The sequence below is a fragment of the Macaca thibetana genome, chromosome 17 (genome assembly GCF_024542745.1).
Source record: "Macaca thibetana thibetana isolate TM-01 chromosome 17, ASM2454274v1, whole genome shotgun sequence".
In the NCBI taxonomy this organism is placed as follows: domain Eukaryota; kingdom Metazoa; phylum Chordata; class Mammalia; order Primates; family Cercopithecidae; genus Macaca; species Macaca thibetana.
The window spans coordinates 1,082,810-1,102,879 of NC_065594.1; the positions used below are offsets into that span (position 1 = coordinate 1,082,810).

The following is a 20,070-nucleotide window of genomic DNA, read 5'->3' on the forward strand; positions in this document are numbered from 1 at the left end:
CCAGCCTGGCCAACATGTTGAAACCCCATCTCTACTAAAAATACAAAAATTAGCTGGGCATGGTGGTGCCCACCTGTAGTCCTAGCTACTTGGGAGGCTGAGGCAGGAGAATCACCTCAACTGAGGACACAGAGATTGCAGTGAGCCGAGATCATGCCATTGCATTCCAGCCTGGGCAACAAAGCCAGACTCTGAGGAAGAAAAAAAAAAAAAGAAAGAAAAAAAACCAATTACAGAATTGTATCATTTTCTTTTTTTTTTAATTATACTTTAAGTTCTAGGGTACATGTGCACAATGTGCAGGTTTGTTACATATGTATACATGAGCCATGTTAGTGTGCTGCACCCATTAACTTGTCATTTACATTAGGTGTATCTCCTAATGCTATCCCTCCCCCTCCCCCCAGAATTGTATCACTTTATAAATGACAATGTGGTATATGACTAATACATTCTAATATGTACAGGTGCTAAATGATAGAAAATATAGTTCTCATAATACAGGACAGGGAGAAACATGGGACAAAAAAAGGAAACACAATTGCTCTAGGTACGTAGCTAAACAAAGTGACATTCTGTAAACTATTATGAACATAATGTATCAGGAATATGACTTCAATAATTTTTCTTGGACCTAAAAAGAAATAGATCCTCTGTTGGTTTTCCACTCCCACATGAGAATAAATAATCCAATCACAAAAAAAATCTGAAAAGCATATTCTTATCTACCAAGAAATAGGTTTCCAGATGGAAATACAACACATATTTTACTAGACTTTCTTTTTAGCACTAGATAACACACATTGCAAAATACAACTTGCCTCCCATTCCAGGATTTCTGGTTTTGAACAAAAGGAATTTTTGCAGTAGTTGCATTTCAACTGAATATCACTTGGCGCTACAAACTGGCCATTTGGAGATGACTGCATACTTAGAGCCTAAAACAAAGAACAAAAGATACTAAGCCTGACATGTATTTTTGAATTTCTATTTATGATTACTGTCAAATATCCACGATGTCCAGAAAGTAACATGTATCTTGCTTAGATATCTTTTCAGCACATAAAACTCATTTCCAAATTTTGTCCTTAAAAATTATAATAGTAAATGTTAGTTTTATAAAATTTAAATTCAATTTATTTTTTAACCACAGAATTATTATTTACCTAAAATAAAAGAAAAAAGAAAAAATCATACATTCAATCATGATCTGTTTACTTAAAGAAAATGTAAGGAAGTAATAGTAAGCAAATAATAGTGAGGTTAAGTTGCCCATGTTCTGAACAGAAGTTTAAAAAAACAAAAACCTAGTTCTTATTGCTATCTCCAATAACCATCAAATATCTAATTTACTAATGTTTTGTGCCACTGCATCATTACTACAATTTTCATTCCAAAACTACCAGTGAAATAGGCCTATGTTGGCCAGGCACAGTGGCTCACATCTGTAATTCTAGCACTTTGGGAGGTCAAGGCGGGCAGATCACCTGAGGTCAGGAGTTCGAGACCAGCCTGGTCGACATGGCGAAACACCATCTCTACTAAAAATACAAAAATTAGGCCAGGCGTGGTGGCTCATGCCTGTAATCCCAGTACTTTGGGAGGCCAAGGCGGGTGGATCACTAGGTCAGGAGATCGAGACCATCCTGACTAACATGGTAAAACCCAATTTCTACTAAAAATACAAAAAATTAGCTGGGGGTGGTGGCAGGTGCCTGTAGTCCCAGCTACTCAGGAGGTTGAGCCAGGAGAATGGCGGGAACCCAGGAAGCGGAGCTTGCAGTGAGCCGAGATCACGCCACTGCACTCCAGCCTGGGAGACAGAGCGAGACTCCGTCTCAAAAAAACAATAATAATAAAATTAGCTAAGCGTGGTGGCACATGCCTGTAATCCCAGCTACGGGGGAGGCTGAGACAGGGAAAATCGCTTGAACCCAGGAGGCAGAGATTGTGGTGATCCGAGATCACACCACTGCATTCCAGCCTGGGTGACAGCGAGACTCCATCTCAAAAAAAAAAAAAAAAAGGAAAAGAAATCGGCTTATGTTACATTTAAAAATTGATCATTAGGAGAAAAAAGATTTACACACTGGTGTTCATACCAGGAATTTTAGTATTCCTTTTTTTAAAGTTAAAACAATTTACAGGCTGGACACTGTAGCTCACACCTGTAAGTAATCCCAGTACTCTGAGAGGCAGAGGCGGGTGGATTGCTGGAAGTCAGGAGTTCGAGAACAGCTTGGTCAACGTGGCGAAAGTCTGTCTCTACTAAAAATACAAAAATTAGCTGGGCATGGTAGCAGGTGCCTGTAATCCCAGCTACTCGGGAGGCTGAGGCAGAATCACTTGAACCCAGGAGGCAGAGGATGCAGCGAGTCAAGATCACGCCACTGTATTCCAACCTGGGCAACAGAGTGAGATTCTGTCTCCAAAAAAAAAAAAAATTTACAGAACAAGACACAATATAAGTATACATGGACATTAACAGATTTTTTCTAATTCCTAATCTGAATGGTGAGGACACTGGTATTTAATTACCATTCTTTTTAACTGTATCACACATATATTATATACAATCTTAATGCATGAAATAGTTAATAAAAATTAGCTATTCAATGCACAGTAGGAGAAAAAAACTACCATTTTTAAAACTTCTGCATACACTGTACAACACCAAGTTTGTGAAAAATAAGATATACCGATTTAAGACTATCAGATGAATAAATTTAAAAAATAAAAGCCAATATTACCCTTAGTGTTTCCAAAAAATTTGAGCCCCATTAAAGTTAACTAGTCTTTCAAAACAAATGGAATATGCTACAGTCTGAATGTTAGTGTTCCCCCACAAATTCAAAGATTGAAATCCTAAACCCCAAGGTGACAGTATTAGAAGAGGCAGAGGCTTTGAAAAGGTGGTCAGACCATTAGAGCTCCACCCTCGTGATCTAATCAGTCAGTATCTTAGAAAAGAAGCCTGAGGGAGCTTGTTTGCTACCTTCACCATGTGAAGACACAGCAAGAAGGTACCATCCATGAGGAACAGACCTTCATCAGACAACAAACTGCCAGCGCCTTATCTTGGACTTACTCACCTACAGACTATGAGAAACAAATTTCTATTTATAAGCTACCAGTCTAAGGTATTCTGTAATAGCAGCCTGAATGGACTAAGAGGGAGTACTATCCTATTACCTTACTTTTAAAGGGAAAAACACCTAATGAAGATATAAAGTTCAAAATATATGGTTTGCTTTATGATAAAGGGAAAAACGTTGCTTTTCTGTCAATTTTGTATTTATATGCAGAGTGATGAGGCTACCTGTAGGTCTAGCTGGATGTATTCCTCAAAATAAGAGCCTAAATTAAGTACAGTCGGTCCTACATATGCATGGATTCAACCAACAGAGGATCAAAAATTTTAAAAAAAAGATGATTGCATCTGTATGGACACGTACAGTCATTTTCTTCTTGTCACTATTCCCCAAACACCACAGTGTAACAACTCTTTACATAGCATTTACATAGCATTAGATATTAAGTGTAATCTAGAGGTGATTTAAAGTACACAGGAAGACTTGCATTGTAGGTTACATGCAAATACTATGCCATATTATATAAGGGATTTGGGCATCCCTGGATTTTTATATCTGCAGGAGGTCCTGGTACCACTTGCCCATGGATATCGAAGGATAACTGTGTATCTTAAAATATACAATGTACATATACAGAGGATCTTATCAAATCATGGGTGATACAAGTTTCATTAATGAAAAGGGCAGTTACAACATTTTCAATTATCAGTTTAGTTTATCCAGCAACGTCAAAAAACAAAGTTCAAGATCCGACAAGCAGCATACTACAGACACTGTCTGCCTCTCTTGTAATTAATAATTACTCCTTAATTTCTAGTTTAAGAAAAGCCAACAAGGCAAAAGCAGTATCTACCACTGTAAGGATGTATCAATGGCCATGATCCCAACTTCTAAAATAACAAGTCTTAAATGTGGTTTATCACCTAAGTTCAGTAAGAATATTACTATTAACAAAAACTGACACTCATTTGAATTCAAAAATACCTCAATTTAAATACTAATAAGTGATAATAGTAACTATTATAACATACTTAAGAAACTGTATTTTCAGTTTAAATAAATCAACATAGAGCACAGCACCTGGAACAAAGCAGAATTGTTGGATGAATTAACTCATGAAGCATGGCTTTATGCACAGGTTTGAACCTTTGGGTAATACCCTGAAATTTTCACACTCAACAGGTAAACCTAATCGTATCACCTAACTAATGCCTGAATTCTCTCTAAACTATTCTTTCCTAGTGGTCAACAAGGTTAAGTTTGAGCGCTTCCAATAATCTATCTTCTGAGACTATCCATACTCCAAATTTGAAGAACTACGTCAGAAAGTCTTTGTTTACATTTACCAAAATGAAAAATGTCTCCCCAAAACTGATCTTGTATTAAATTAAGGCCTCGTGTAAAAAATCTAATTCCCTCTTTACATGGTCTGTTTCTAACATATGAAGAAAGCATGTATTCTTATCACTTCTAGGCTAAACACATCTAGGTCCTCCATCCATTTGTCATGTAAGAGTTCCCCTTACGGTTCACATTTTATTCAAACCATCTAATAAGAAAAAACTACACATCAGCACTGAACTAAACTATATTAAAATTTCTTTTCCTTCAAAATCTACATCAGAGTAGCAATTATAATTTCAATTAGAATATCCAGGCTAAAATGGAAAACTGGTACAGCTGCATATTCTGTGACTAGGATATCCACCTTCCAATTTGACCCTCAACAAACTATGTAAAAATTAAGATAAAATAAAGATAAAGCATATTATATTACACTGGTTATTTTCTATGTGTATTTTATTGGGGGCATGGGTTATGCAAAATAAACAACAAACCTGAAATTTAGCCACACAACTGGAATTGCAAAAGTTATACAGTTTTCCATCAGGCATTGTGGCTTGGTATTGAGGTAAAGAGTTTCGCTTACAAAAATGGCAAATAATTCCCAAACCTAGGAAAGAAAAGGTACATATCTGATTTGTTTATAAAGTAATAAAAAAGTTTTTTTTTAATCTTAACTGCTGAGATTATAGACGTTTCTGTTAAAAAATAAACTATTATTATTTGCACCTTCAATAATGAAGATTATTTGCACCTTAAAAATATTGTCATAAAGGACTCTGATATTATGCCACTAAAACATACATAGATACAGAGAAAAAACTCAGTTTTAGGTAATTTTTTAGATGGAGTAACAATTTTATTTAAGAACACAGATATGAAGAGAACTAAAAAAGTAGTACAGAATAATCAAAATAATTAGAAGTTTTCAAAAAGATTAATAGAAAATAAAAAGCTTTTAAAAACAAGCATAAAGACATTAAGAGTATTTATGCAAAAATCATTCTGTAAAGTTTTTTTAACTATCCAAGTATGTGAAACTTACTCTGTGATTTTGCATATTTTGTCTTGTGGCTGTTCATACAAGCAGTTGAACAGTACGGCTCCATGTGCCCATTAGGGCCTATACACTGAGTCATGTCAAAAAACCTGCACTGTGTCCGGCAGCCAGTGCAGGTTGTCAGTTTTCCGTATTTCTAAAATTTGAAACATAAAAAGATAATTTTTAAGACCACAACTTAACTAGAAAATAATTACCAGTTTTTCATTACACTTTTTGTCTCTGCAAAACAATCCTCCTAATCTCTGAACAGGTTTAGAGTCACGAGTCTTCATCTACATACAAACTATTGACTACGCAACAACTGTTAAGGTTCAAACAAAGCAATGATCATCATCAAAGTTGCCTTCAAAAATAGAATGTTTTTCTCTCTATTATATTTAGTTTAACAGAATCCCTACATAAAGGTAAGTAAAACCTGAAAATTTAGGAAAGGCACAGTGCTTTTTGTTTACAATGAGGATATACTTCTTTGTCATTTGACAAAATAAATTAAATGGAACTATGAAATATAAGCCTTAATAATAAAAAGTATGGTGAAGAATGAATTTGAAGATTTTAAATCATTTTCCCACTGAGCTGCTATTGTTCCAAGCACTTCTGGAACATCTCTTAAAAATGATTTATCACCTATCTACTACATTTGAAATCTCATTCAATCACAATCAAACACAAAAAATTTTTTGAATTAAAAAAAAATTTAAACCACATTCAAAATGACTTCTGGCTATAAAATGAAGTAAATAATTCATCAATAGATAATAATAAAGCTAAGCCTCCTGCCAAAAGTGAATACAGTAATGTGCCAAATAACGATGTTTCACTCAATGATTGTAATGCCGTATTTTTACTGTACCTTTTCTATGGTTAGACATATGTAGATACACAACTACTTACCATTGTGTTACAACTGCCTGCAGTATTCAGTACAGTAACATGTTGTGCAGGCTTGTAGCCTAGCAGCAACAGGCTATACCACTTAGGTTTGTTTGAGTACACTCTGTGATGTTCATAAAACAAACTTGCTTAACGATGCATTTTTCAGAATGTATTCTTGTCATTAAGCAATGCCTGACTATATGTGCCAACAAGATAATGAAAAAAAAAAAAAAAAAAAAAAAGGACATAAAGAATATGAGAGGCAGGATGTGACTCACACCTGTAATCCCAGCACACAGGGAAGCCTAGCGAGGTGGATTGCTTGAGCCCAGGAATTTGAGACCAGCCTGGGTTCAAGCAATCACCTATTTTTTTTTGGTGGGGGTGTATTTTTTTTTTTTGTAGAGAACTGCTTGAGCCCAGGAGTTCAATAACAGCCTGGGCAATACAGCAAGACCCCCATCTTCCACAAAAAGAAAAAAAAAAGGTAGAAATAAAAAAGAAAGGCTAGCCTTCAAGTGCAACCTGTTTTGATCCTCTTTTTGAGTGGTTGCAAAATTCTGTCATAATCAAGTTAAATCAAATATCACAAATCATGTTGCAAAATAATTGTATCCATTTTCCATCTGATGTTGCAATTAAATCCATCTTCATACCCACGAGCATCTATACAATATGAAAATATAAGAAGGCTTCAAACTGTTCCATACACAGCATAAATAGGTGTTGTACATAACAATCAGGCCAAAAATAACAACTGAAATGAATACACTGCATGGAAAAATGTCACAAATACCACAGGGTTTCAGAAAATGAAGGCAATAAATGTAAGGCAAAAAGAAACAAAAAAATACAATCAACATCAAGAAAAAGATCTTTCAGCTTGAAACGAATAGAAAAAGTGTAAGAAACCACAGCTGTTTATGTGCCAGGAATGCACATTCATTATCATCCTATTAAAAAAAACACTTATGCTGCCTACTTCCTCATTTACTGAAATATCAACTAAAGAAAGCCCTCAATTTTGCTTTTCAAAGTGGAAATCAACTCATTCTTTAATGACAGGTCCTCCTTCAAAAATATTTGTCAACTGCAAAAGAATAGTGACAAGGAAAAAATAAAAATGACTGCAAACATATCTTATCATGATGTATAAGTACAATAGAGGAGAATGCTCTGTTTTTGCTTCCTGAGGTCTATTTGATGACTTAAATTTCTATACTGGAAAAGGGACAAAAACAAAGCAAATCAATGAAACAGAATATAACATGTTTAAAACTTGAAATGATAGTACAAATTAGTAATGCTATAAAATATTCGGGACAACTGCCACTATGTTGCAAGCTTGCAAGACAGAAAAGCCAGCTCCCACTGGATGTCTGCAGAGGCCTCCATGTATCGGTACCTATAAAGAATTCCTTTACTGATATAAATTAAGTTCCACCATCTAATCAAATCATGGATTTGATTTCTATTTGAAACATTCTTCAAACTGACTGAGTCTATCCGTTGGATCTGTGATCCCAACACTGATTTTATTGGCAGAATGATTAAATAATTAGTACCAGTTTTAAGACATCAAGTAAACATGGAGTTAGGCAACCGTTCCATACAGACAAATAATTTTATCTAAAGAGAATGAAGGCCGGGTGCAGGGGCTCACACCTGTAATCCCCACACTTTGGGAGGCTGAGGCGGGCAGATCACGAGGTTGGGAGTTCGAGACTAGCCTGGCCAACATGGTGAAACCCTATCTCTACTAAAAATACAAAAGTTAGCCAGGCGTGGTGGTGCACGCCTGTAGTCCCAGCTATCCGAGAGGCTGAGGCACAAGAATCACTTGAACCCAGGAGGCAGAAGCTGCAGTGAACCAAGATCGTGCCACTGAACTCCAGCCTGGGCAACAGAGGGAGACTGTCTCCAAAGAAAAAAAAATAAGAAAAAGAAAATGAGAAAGTACTATCAGAATGACAGAATCACTGAGAATATTTCAATACTGCCACTTTCACAGCTACCGCTGCCTCAAAGAACCAATTAATGAAAGAACATTAGCCAAAAGGGAAATGTAATTTTATGCCATGTTTACTCAGCTTCATATGTAAGCAATCAAAATAATCATATTTAAATTTCATACAAATTTATATGCATCCTATAAACACATATTTAGTGATGTAAAGGAACAAAGCTTTGTGGAATAAATTCAGAATTAAAATATTCCCTTTTTGGACATGGGGAAAAATAAGCCTACATGTAACTTCAGTGAAAAAGAATGAGATAGAACGAAGTAAAACGAGATATGGAAAAGGTAAAAAGTAGATATGATGGGTAAGTTTATGACAAACTGGCTCATTTGCAGTCTACTCATTTAAAAGATGTACCTTATATTTTAATTTTAACCAATTTCATGTGGATATCAAAACTGTCACGACTTTACAACTACTCTCAAATTTTCCTTCTACATATAGGAAATATATTTCATTTGTTACATTTGGACCAAGCAAGGAGACCACATGGGAAGGTAATCAAGAAAGAATGGCTTGATGTACCTGTTGCTGCAAATCTAATTTAGGATATGGGGTCCTGAGATACAGCCTGCATATTATCTACTTTCCTAGCCACATTCAAATACAATATGAACTTTAGTCCGTGACACCGCACAGTAAAAAAAATTACCTTTATATTTACTAACCTCTAATTGAAATTTAACATTCTCTTTCACTCTGACTGGAGGCAACAAACTTACTTCATTAGTTTAATAGGGCCTATGACTGTCAAAAATAAAAATTCCCAATTTTTAGATCACTCTTAGTATCCCTTAACATATCAACTACATTCAACTTTACTTCAAAATTATAGTTATTAACCACTGTATTTTATTCCTAAACACATTAAAATAAAGCAGCACATTTCAAAAATTTTAAAAATATTTTGGTAACTATATTTTGATATAATTGGTTGTCTCTATAATCACAGGCATTTTATACATTTAATAACATTCTGAGAATGAATCTGTCCTTATTACCAAAGGAGTCCAAAGCACTGAAATAGTGAAGAACCTTGATTAGAAGAAGTGGCAATAAAACTTAAACAATGACATATTATAATATTTATTATAATATATAATTTCAAGTAAAAATTACGATTCATTTATTCAATAAAACCTGGAAATCATCTCTTCATATTGCAAGATTTGTTTGTGCAGAGAAAAAAGGGTTTAAAAATTTATATACCATTGTGTTTTACTTTTCCCTCTTACTGTATAATTTACAATTTTTCTTTTAACAGACATATTCTAACTTTGTAATTTAAGGATTTTTTTCTAATTGACAACAGATGGCTAACAATAGTGGGTGAAAAGTTTGCTTAACTTAAACAGATACAGAGAGAAAAAGAGCAACTTCACCCTGGAGACACCTGACAGACATCCCCTTCAACAAGTTAACACACGATAACAGAACACAGACAGCACGTGCTTCCTGATGTGCACGAAGAGGGACACACCATCGCTTAGGAGGTATTCACGCCAAAAATGCATTACCTCAATCTAATCTTGAGGAACTATTAAACAAACACAAAGTGAGGGATGCTCTCCAAAGTGGTATTCAAAATGTCAAGTCGTAAAAGACAAACAAAAACTAGGGAACTATTTAGATTAAAGCAGAGGTAACTTCCACTCCCAACCAACAGAAACTAGATTTAAACCTCCTACCCACCTTTAACAACTAGAAAATTACACACACACACACACACAAACAATGGTTTTCAAACTCTACACACAAGGTAGCACAGAACTGTATACCTAAGAAAAGGGAAACAAATCAAGTGAGTCCTGTGGCTACCAAAGCTTGAGGCCTAGAAATAGCTGGGGGAAGGGGAGGTTAACAGAGCCTACTTACTAGTCAAACTGAGTTGAGGAAACACAAGGCTTTCAAGGCAGCTAGAATTTGGGAAACAGAGTACTGACGACGATGGAGCTACACAAAAAAGCTCTGATCTTAAAAATACGTCTACAGACGTATTTTGGCTGAAAACTGATCTGTGTATTTGTGAGATGAAAGCACCTAAGGCCAGAGAAAGAACCCCAGAATCACAAGAAAGCATTAGGCTAACAATTCCCAAAGAACACACATGGCCAGGAATACTCTGTATTGCTACCTGTTCAAGAGTGGGATGACCCTGTAACCCAGGAAGATTCAGATCTCTCCAGGTATCATCACGGTAGTATGAATGAAGAGCCACAGACTACAGTTTGCTCTACCAAAGAATTTTCAAAAACTTAAAAGCAAGCCTCAAAAGGATCCAAATAACTCACGGTTAATTTGACAGCACGCCATGCCAGAACAAAGTCCAACAAAACGTTGAAAATAATACAAGAAAATCCAGCAACCAATAATGTAAAATTCACAATATTCTGAATCAAACTTAAAAATGACAGGCATTTTGTCAAAAAAAAAAAAAAAAAAAAAAAAAAAAAAGGCAGGAAAATGACTCATTACCCGGAAGAAGAAAAAAAATAAAAATCAAACTATAGAAACAGATCTAGAAATGGCAGATACAAACACAGTAGGCAAAGATGTTAAAAGAACATTATAAATATGCTAATATATTAAAATAGTAGTAGAGGAAAACATTAACACAATTAGGCAGGAAATAGAAGATACAAAAGAGACTCAAATGGAACTTTTAGAGATGAAAAACATAACATCTGAAAAAATATGCTGCATGGTATTCACAGATGATTTTTTAAAAGATCAGCAAACTTAAAGATACAGTAATAGAAACTTTCCAAAATGGAGTACAGAAGGGAAAAAAAGACTAGGAAAAACAAACAATACAAATAGAAACAACAATGCAAAACAGATACAAAACAATATAAAAACAATACAAAACAAAGCCTCGGTGACTGGGAAAGTGGCAGGAATACATCTGGAATTGGGGTCTCAGAAGAAGAGGGTTGGGAAACGGCCTAAAAAATATATTTAAACAAATAATGGCCTAGGATCCTGTACTGGATTCTAGACAAGAAATAATTGTTTTTCATTTGTTGTAAGGGACATTAATGGACAAAATTTGAATAAGCTCTATTGACTAACCTGATAATAGTTTACTGACGTAAATTTCATTATCTTGATAACTGTACTATAGTTAAAAGTCTTCCTAATTTTAAACACTTATTACTAATTCATGTATCTGGATTAACAGAAATACAGGCTTAGAAATTTTTTTGAAAGGGCTTATTTCTTTTTTTTTAAACTTTTCAGGTCGGCACAAAAGAGAGGATTTTTATATCCCATTATCAAATGCCTACTGTGTACAAGGTATTGTGCACTAAAAAAATTATATCTGAAAATAATTTCCTAAGAACATAAATATCTAAAGACAAATGAGCATATCACAAGAAAATACACGTAAAAGTAGTGAAATTAGAAACCTATCTATGTCTTGGAGATAAAACATTCATCATGTGATACAATTTAAGTTTGGAAATTTTAATATATTTCAAATTGCACAAGATTTTTCAGATACACATTAATGACAGTAGTAGCAGTGCTCGAAAATGTGAAGGCCTTGAACTCCACTTACACTCCTGCTCACCTCAGGCTGCATTAAGAAAGAGTCCTGCATGTGATCTCGAACCTCCTTCAGGAAGCTGGGATGGCTACCTACCTAAAAAAAAGATTTTAAAAGACTTTATAAACACACATAAAGAACAGCTGCTAGATTGAAAGGTAAATAAGCATTATGTAAAAGTTGCTTCTCACTTGTATTTTGTGACTTACAAACTCACTCCAACTTTTAAAAATGTCTGCCTGTCCTGTCCCCACTACTGTTGACCAACTTAAAGAATTATCAAATAATTACATCTCAGAAAAAATGGTATAATGATAGAACAGTAATAATGAGCTAAGGAATTAAAGATAGACCTGACTCACCTCTAATTTCTGAGAAAAATCACTTTTTTTTTTCTTTTTTTTTTTTTTTTTTTTTGAGACGGAGTCTCGCTCTGTCGCCCAGGCCGGAGTGCAGTGGCCGGATCTCAGCTCACTGCAAGCTCCGCCTCCCGGGTTCACGCCATTCTCCTGCCTCAGCCTCCCGAGTCGCTGGGACTACAGGCGCCCGCCACCTCGCCCGGCTAGTTTTTTGTATTTTTTAGTAGAGACGGGGTTTCACCGTGTTAGCCAGGATGGTCTCGATCTCCTGACCTCATGACCCGCCCGTCTCGGCCTCCCAAAGTGCTGGGATTCCAGGCTTGAGCCACCGCGCCCAGCCAGAAAAATCACTTCTAATTTGGAGTGTTCTAAGATCTCTTTAAAACCTATTAAACTCTAATACTTACAATGAAACTCAAAGCTTCCTAAATTAAGTCATTTGGAGATTACACAGCTACAATTTCTACCATATGCAAAATGGACTGAGACTTTTTTATTTTATTTTATTTTTTTTTGAGATGGAGTTTTTGCTCTGTCGTCCAGGCTGAAGTGCAGTGGCATGATTTTGGCTCACTGCAACTTCCGCCTCCTGGGTTCAAGCAATTCTCCCACCTCAGCCTCCTGAGTAGCTGGGATTATAGGTGCCTGCCACCACACCTGGCTAGTATTTTTAGTAGAGACAGGGTTTTATCATGTTGGCCAGGCTGGTCTCGAACTCCTGACCTCAAGTGATCCACCCACCTCGGCCACCCAAGTGCTGCGATTACAGTCATGAGCCCGCATGTTTGAGAAATTCTTTTGAAAGCACACATGACAGCTTCCAGAATATAACACAAATATATATCCATCCTTACTCCTTGCACAAAAGTTTTAAAAGACATGCTTCCCGCTTTCCATGAAAGTCAAAATACTATGCTAGAAAAGGAAAACTACTGAAAGGCATGGGGCAAGTGTTATACAGTCTCCACCACCAGGATCTAGATTATTAACTAAGTGTATCAATACACTTCAGAAACTAATTGAGCAATGAGAGCACAGATAAAAAAAACAAAAGGCAGCTAAGTTAAATGTTACAGACAAAGGTCAAAGGGGGTGAGTGGAAAGGAAGGAAGGATTATGATACAATTTTAGCTCCCAGGCTGCAGAAAAAGAAGACATTGGCTATAGCATCTCATGTAGTTGTCTCCAAACACATCCAATTGGGTCTCTTTATCAGTAAAATAGTAGGGCAGGGACTCCCACCTATTTATTAACTAATGAATTATGAACATACAGTATGTAATTATAAAACATGCAAGTAATTTTAAAGAATAAAAGAAGAAACGCTATTTTAAATAATTTTTATTTCTTTAATAATAGTACAAAGAACATTTTCTTTATCCACTGGAGTAGAATCATTTGGTCTCAGTAGAGGTTATGTGGAGAACAGGATAAGGAACTCCTACTTCTCTAGTCAGGGTAGTATCAGCTAATGTCCAGAAAGGAACCAGAACTCCCACATCCACTCAGCAATAACCAGCTGCTTCTCCTCCACAGGTGTAGAGAGGCCACGTAGAGAGGCTGACCTTTTATCTCCACTTGGCAATAACACAGCACTCAAAATGTTCAAGTTTCAGATAAAAAAATCATTTATCATGCCAAACACCAGGAAAACTATAATTTAAACAGAAAAGGACAAACAGCAGATGCCAACACCAAAATTACAGAGATACTGGAAATATCTGACAAAGATTTTAAAGCAATCATCATGAAAGTGCTCCAACAACCAATACACATGCACTTAAAAACAAATGAACACACAGAAACTTCTAGAAAATAAATAGAAGCTATAAAGAATAAAATGGAGAGAATCAGTGAACAGGAAGATAGAATTATAGCACCCAACCTGAAAAACAGACGGGGTGGGGGGAAAGTAAAACAGAGCCTTAGGGATCTGTAACAAAATTAAAAAAAAATAAAAAATAAAGTAACATTCATGTCATTGGAGTCCCAAAGGGAAAGGAAAAAGAGGACAGAGTTAGAAAAGTCCTCCGAAAACACTACTGTTTTAAATGTCTCAAATTTGGCAAAAGACATAAATCTACAGATAGAAGGTTAGCAAACACTAGGAAGGATAAAACCCAAAGAAACACCAAGATACACCAAATTTAAATTTCTGAAAACCAAAGACAAAAAATCTTGAATCTGGCAAAAGAAATGACACACCTGTAGGGGAAATACAGTTGAAATAGCAGCTAGAGAAACAGTAAGACAAGTTTCTCTACTCCACAGACCCTAATCCCATTCACACAAAAAAGGCCAGTTAGCCTAGACTTCCACCCTGGCCTGGCTACAACGTGATGCCTCACGCCAGCACCCTAGCAATGGTAAAGTCAGACAAGGCCACGCAGGAAACGTGAACTTCCACCCCACTGGGTGGTAATTAGACAACTTAACCACCTCCACCCTAACTGAGGAGGTCTGACCCAGCAGAAAGCCAGAACTTTCACCAACGGCTTGAAGTAAAGAGGCCAAGACTGACATCACAGAATCTGAGGAGCAGTAAAGGAAAGGACGAAGAAAAGTAAGCAAAGGCCTAAGGGGCCCATGGAACAAGATCAAACAGACCAACATGTACTTTATGAGAGTTTCAGAAGAAGAGAAAGGTGCAAAAGATTATTTGAAAAATTATTGGCTAAAAACTTCCCATATTTGATAATAGACACAAATCTACAAATCTAATAAACACAACAAATTACACGTAGGATAAACTCAGAGACACACAATAAGACACACTATAATCAAACTGTTAAAAGACAAAGAGGGCCGGGCGCAGTGACTCAAGCCTGTAATCCCAGCACTTTGGGAGGCCGAGACGGGCGGATCACGAGGTCAGGAGATCGAGACCATCCTGGCTAACACAGTGAAACCCCGTCTCCACTAAAAATACAAAAAACTAGCTGGGCGAGGTGGCGGCGCCAGTAGTCCCAGCTACTCGGGAGGCTGAGGCAGGAGAAAGGCGTAAACCCGGGAGGCGGAGCTTGCAGTGAGCTGAGATCCGCCCACTGCACTCCAACCTGGGCGACAGAGCAAGACTCTGTCTCAAAAAAAAAAAAAAAAAAAAGACAAAGAAAATCTTGAAAAAAGCAAGACAGAAATGGTTCAGCACAACAAATTCTCAATGAGATTAACCAGTTTCACAAAAGAAACAACCATGGAGGCCAAAAGGCAGTGGAATAACATTTAAAATAATGGAGAAAAAAAAGTTTTCAAACAAGAATACTATATCCAGCAAAACTATCATCCAAAACTGAAGGAAAAGTAAAGACACACAGATAAAAGGTGGAGGGAGTTTGTTGCCACTAAATCTACCCTACAAAACAAATGCTAAAGGGAGTCAAAGCTTTTTATTGAAATGGAAGTACACTTGACCCAATCTTTAGTAAATATATGGGAGAATACAAAACAAGTATAATTGTATTTTTGGTTTATAACTCCACTTTTTATTTCCTACATGATTTTAAAGACAAATATGCGCACAAAATTATAAATCTGTATTACTGGGAATACAATGTTTAAAAACGTAATTTATAACAAAAAGAGGGAACAGATATATAGGCACAGCATTTTTAAAAGCTAATTAACTTGTTATAAGTTCACATTAGCTTGAATTGTAGGATGTTATATGTAAAGCCTCCCAGACAGTAACCACAAATAATATATTTAAAAATAATAGGCCAGGCGCAGTGGCTCAAGCCTGTAATCCCAGCACTTTGGGAGGCCGAGACGGGCGGATCACGAGGTCAGGAGATCGAGACCATCTCCTGGCTAACATGGTGAAACACCGTCTCTACTAAAAAATACAAAAAACTAGCCGGGCGAGGTGGCGGGCGCCTGTAGTCCCAGCTACTCGGGAGGCTGAGGCAGGAGAATGGCGTGAACCCGGGAGGCGGAGCTTGCAGTGAGCCCAGATCGCGCCACTGCACTCCAGCCTGGGCGACAGAGCAAGACTCCGTCTCAAAAAAAATAAATAAAATAAAAATAAAAAATAATAATATAAAAATGAGAAGGAAATCAAAACAGTGCACTACAATAAACTAAATATAAAAGGCTATAATGCAGGAAATGAGATACCAAAAAAAAAAGGTACAGAATATACCAAAGAAAAAATAGGAAAATGGCAGAAATAAATCCTTCCTTATCGGTAATTATGTTAAGTGTACATGGATCAAATTATCCAATTAAAAGCCAACTTTTTTCCTATTCTGTCAATTTCTGCCTTTTGATTGGATAATTTGATCCATGTACATTTAATATAATTACTGATAAGGAAGGATTTATTTATCCAAATATACAAACAGGTCAAAAGTAAAAGGATGGAAAAAGAAACTCCATGCAAATAAACAGTAACTAAGAGAGTTGGGGTTGCCATATTAATATAAGGCAAAAAGAACCTTTATGTGAAAAACTGATACAAGAGAGAGAAAAAGAATACATACTGAACAAAGGGTCTATTTACCAAGAAGATGTAACAAATATAAACATATACATAGCAAATATCAAAACCCCCAAAATACATTTAAAAAAATTAACAGAAGTAAAAGGAGAAACAGATAATAATGGAGGTAGAAGCACATAACTGTACAATAATAGCTGGAGACATCAATACACCATTTACAATAGTGGACAGACCATCTAGACACAATTTCAACTAAAGACAGATCTTGAACAACAATATAAACCAACTAGAGTTATTAATAACAAACATATATTGAGTATTCTTGCCAACGACAGTAGAATAAACATTCTTCTCAAATGCACATGGAGCAATTTCCAGAATGAACTACGTTAGGCCACAAAAAAGTCTCAATAAATTTTTGAAGACTGAAATCACACAGAGTATTTTTCCAATGAGCAATGGAATAAAACTAGAAATCAGTAATAGAAGGAACACTTAGAAAATTCACAAATATGGAGATACTAAACTATACACTCTTAAACATGGCTCAAAGAAGAAATCACAGGAAATTTTTAAATACTTAGAAATGAGTGAAAACAAAACTAAAAGAACACCAAAAGTTATGAGATGCAGCTTAAATAGTGATCTGAGAAAAATTTATTTATAGCTGTAAATGCTTATGTTTAAAAAAAAAAAAAAAGGCCAGCACGGTGGCTCACACCTATAATTCCAGCACTTTGGAAGGCTGAGGCGGGCAGATCGTCTGAGATCAGGAGTTTAAGACTAGTCTAACATGATGAAACCCCAACTCTGCTAAAAATACAAAAATTAGCCGGGTGTGGTGGCAAATGCCTGTAACCCCAGCTACTGAGGAGGCAGATGCAGGATAATCGCTTGAACCTGGGAGGTGGGGGGTGCAGTGAGCTAAGATCATGCCACTGCGTTCCAGTCTGGGCGATAGAGTGAGACTTTGTCAAAAAGGAAAGGGGAAGGGGAAGGGGAAGGGGAAGGAACGGAATGGAAGAGAAAGAAAGGAAGGAAAGAAAGAAAGATAGACAGACAGACAGAAAAAAGACAGACAGACAGACAGACAGAAAGAAGGAAAGAAAGAAAAAATATCTCAAGTAAATAACCTAACTTCTCACCACCTTGAGGAAAAAGATGAGATCACTATACCCAAAGCTAGCTGAAGAAAGGAAATAATAAAGATTAGAGCAGAGAAAAATAAAACAGAACAGAAAAAGTGAGAGAAACAAACCAAAAAGTTGGTCATTTTAAAATATCAAGAGAATAGACACAAAGAATAAAATATGGAAGCGAGACATTACTACTGGCATTCCTGAAATAAAAAGTAGTACAAGAAAATGCTATGAACAATAGCACGTCAACAAATTACATAGCATAGATGAAATGCACAAATTCCTAAAAACACACAAACCACCAAAACTGACACAAGAAGACACAGAAAATGTGAACAGACATATAACAAGAGACTCAGTCATCAAAAACGTCCTGGCCCAGCATGGTGGCTTACATCTATAATCTCAACACTTTGGGAGGCTGAGGTGGGTGGATCGTGAGGTCAGCAGATCGAGACCATTCTGGCCAACATGGTGAAACCCCATGTCTACTAAAAATTCAAAAATTAACTGGGCATGGTGGCATGCGCCCGTAGTCCCAGCTACTCAGGAAGCTGAGGCAGGAGAATTGCTTGAACCCAGGAGGCAGGAGTTGCAGTGAGCCAAGATCGTGCCACTGCACTCCAGCCTGGGCGACAGAGCGAGACTCTATCTCACAAACAAACAAACAGTCCCAAAAAAGAGAAGGTCAAGATCAGATGACTTCACAGGTAAGTTCTATCAAACATTTAAAGAATTAACACCAATTCTCACGCTTCCAAAAATCAGAAGATACAAGATATCTCACCCACCCTATTCTATGAGGCCAGCATTACCCTCATTCCAAAGACAGATAAAGACATCAAAAGAAAGAAAATCAAAGACCAGTATCCCACAAGAATATTGATGCAAAGATCCTCAACAAAGTACTACTAAACTGAATTCAATATATTAAAAGGATTATACACCACAATCAAGTGGAGATTTATCCCAATAAAAGTATGGTTCAACATAAAGAAATCAATCCATGTAACATACCACATAAATAGGAGCAAAGATAAAAACCACATGATCATCTCAAAGGATGTAGAAAAAGCATTTGAAAAATTCACCTTTTTATGATTAAAAAAACACTGAATAAAAAAAGTAATACAAAGAAACTACTTCAACATATTAAAAGCCATACATTCTAACATCAGACTCAATGGTAAAATAATTCTTTTCCGGCTGGCGCGGTGGCTCAAGCCTGTAATCCCAGCACTTTGGGAGGCCGAGACGGGCGGATCACAAGGTCAGGAGATCGAGACCATCCTGGCTAACACGGCGAAACCCCGTCTCTACTAAAAACACAAAAAATTAGCCGGGCGAGGTGGCGGCGCCTGTGGTCCCGGCTACTCGGGAGGCTGAGGCAGGAGAATGGCGTGAACCCGGGAGGCGGAGCTTGCAGTGAGCTGAGATCCGGCCACTGCACTCCAGCCTGGGCCACAGAGCGAGACTCCGTCTCAAAAAAAAAAAAAAAAAAAAAAAAAAAAAATTCTTTTCCTCTAAGATCAGCAACAAGGATGCCCACTTTCACCACTTCTATTCGACAGTATCGAAAGCTATAGCCACAACCATTAGTTAAGAAATAAAATGCATCCAAATTGGAAAAAAGTAAAACTACCTCTATTCACAGATGACATGAAACTCATAAAGCTAGTAGAGCTAACAAATTCAGCAAAGTTGCACAGTACATGATTAATGTACAAAAATCAGATGTGTTTCTATACACTAGTAATGTACAATCTGAAAAGGAAATAAAGCAAATCCACTAGAAATAGCATTAAAAGAATAAATATATAGGAATAAATGCAGCAAAGGAGGTGAAGACTTGTACACTAAAAACCACAAAAGACTGCTGAAAGAAATTAAAGAAGATCTAAATAAATGGTATGTCTTCATAAATAAATGCCATTTTCACAGATAGAATAACTTACTACTGCTAAGATGCCAATACTACCCAAAACAATCTAAAGATTCAATGCAATTTATATAAAAATTCCAACAAACTCTTCTGCAGAAATAGAAAAGCCAATCTTCAAATTCATATAAAGTTAGAATGGGTTCAGAATATTCAAACAATCTTGACAAAAAACAAAGTTGGAGAACTCACATTTCCTGATTTCAAAACTTAGAACAAAGATACACAGTAATCAAAATAGTGTGGCAC

At 36.4% G+C, this 20,070-nt stretch overlaps 1 protein-coding gene across 9 annotated transcripts in view; it reads right to left on the minus strand.

The window, feature by feature from the left end:
* ZMYM2 (zinc finger MYM-type containing 2) overlaps nucleotides 1-20,070 on the minus strand; it is a 126,693-nt gene that overhangs the window by 55,052 nt on the left and 51,571 nt on the right. For 5 of the 9 annotated variants that reach the window (XM_050766725.1, XM_050766719.1, XM_050766722.1 and 2 more), the window contains 4 exons: nucleotides 11,959-12,042; nucleotides 5,482-5,632; nucleotides 4,931-5,046; nucleotides 822-938 (listed from right to left, as the gene is read on the minus strand). In XM_050766725.1, the coding sequence (XP_050622682.1) occupies nucleotides 822-938; nucleotides 4,931-5,046; nucleotides 5,482-5,632; nucleotides 11,959-12,042 (468 nt within the window). The remainder of the gene's footprint in view (nucleotides 1-821; nucleotides 939-4,930; nucleotides 5,047-5,481; nucleotides 5,633-11,958; nucleotides 12,043-20,070) is intronic. The other 4 variants (XM_050766723.1, XM_050766726.1, XM_050766727.1 and 1 more) reach the window with 2 other exon arrangements.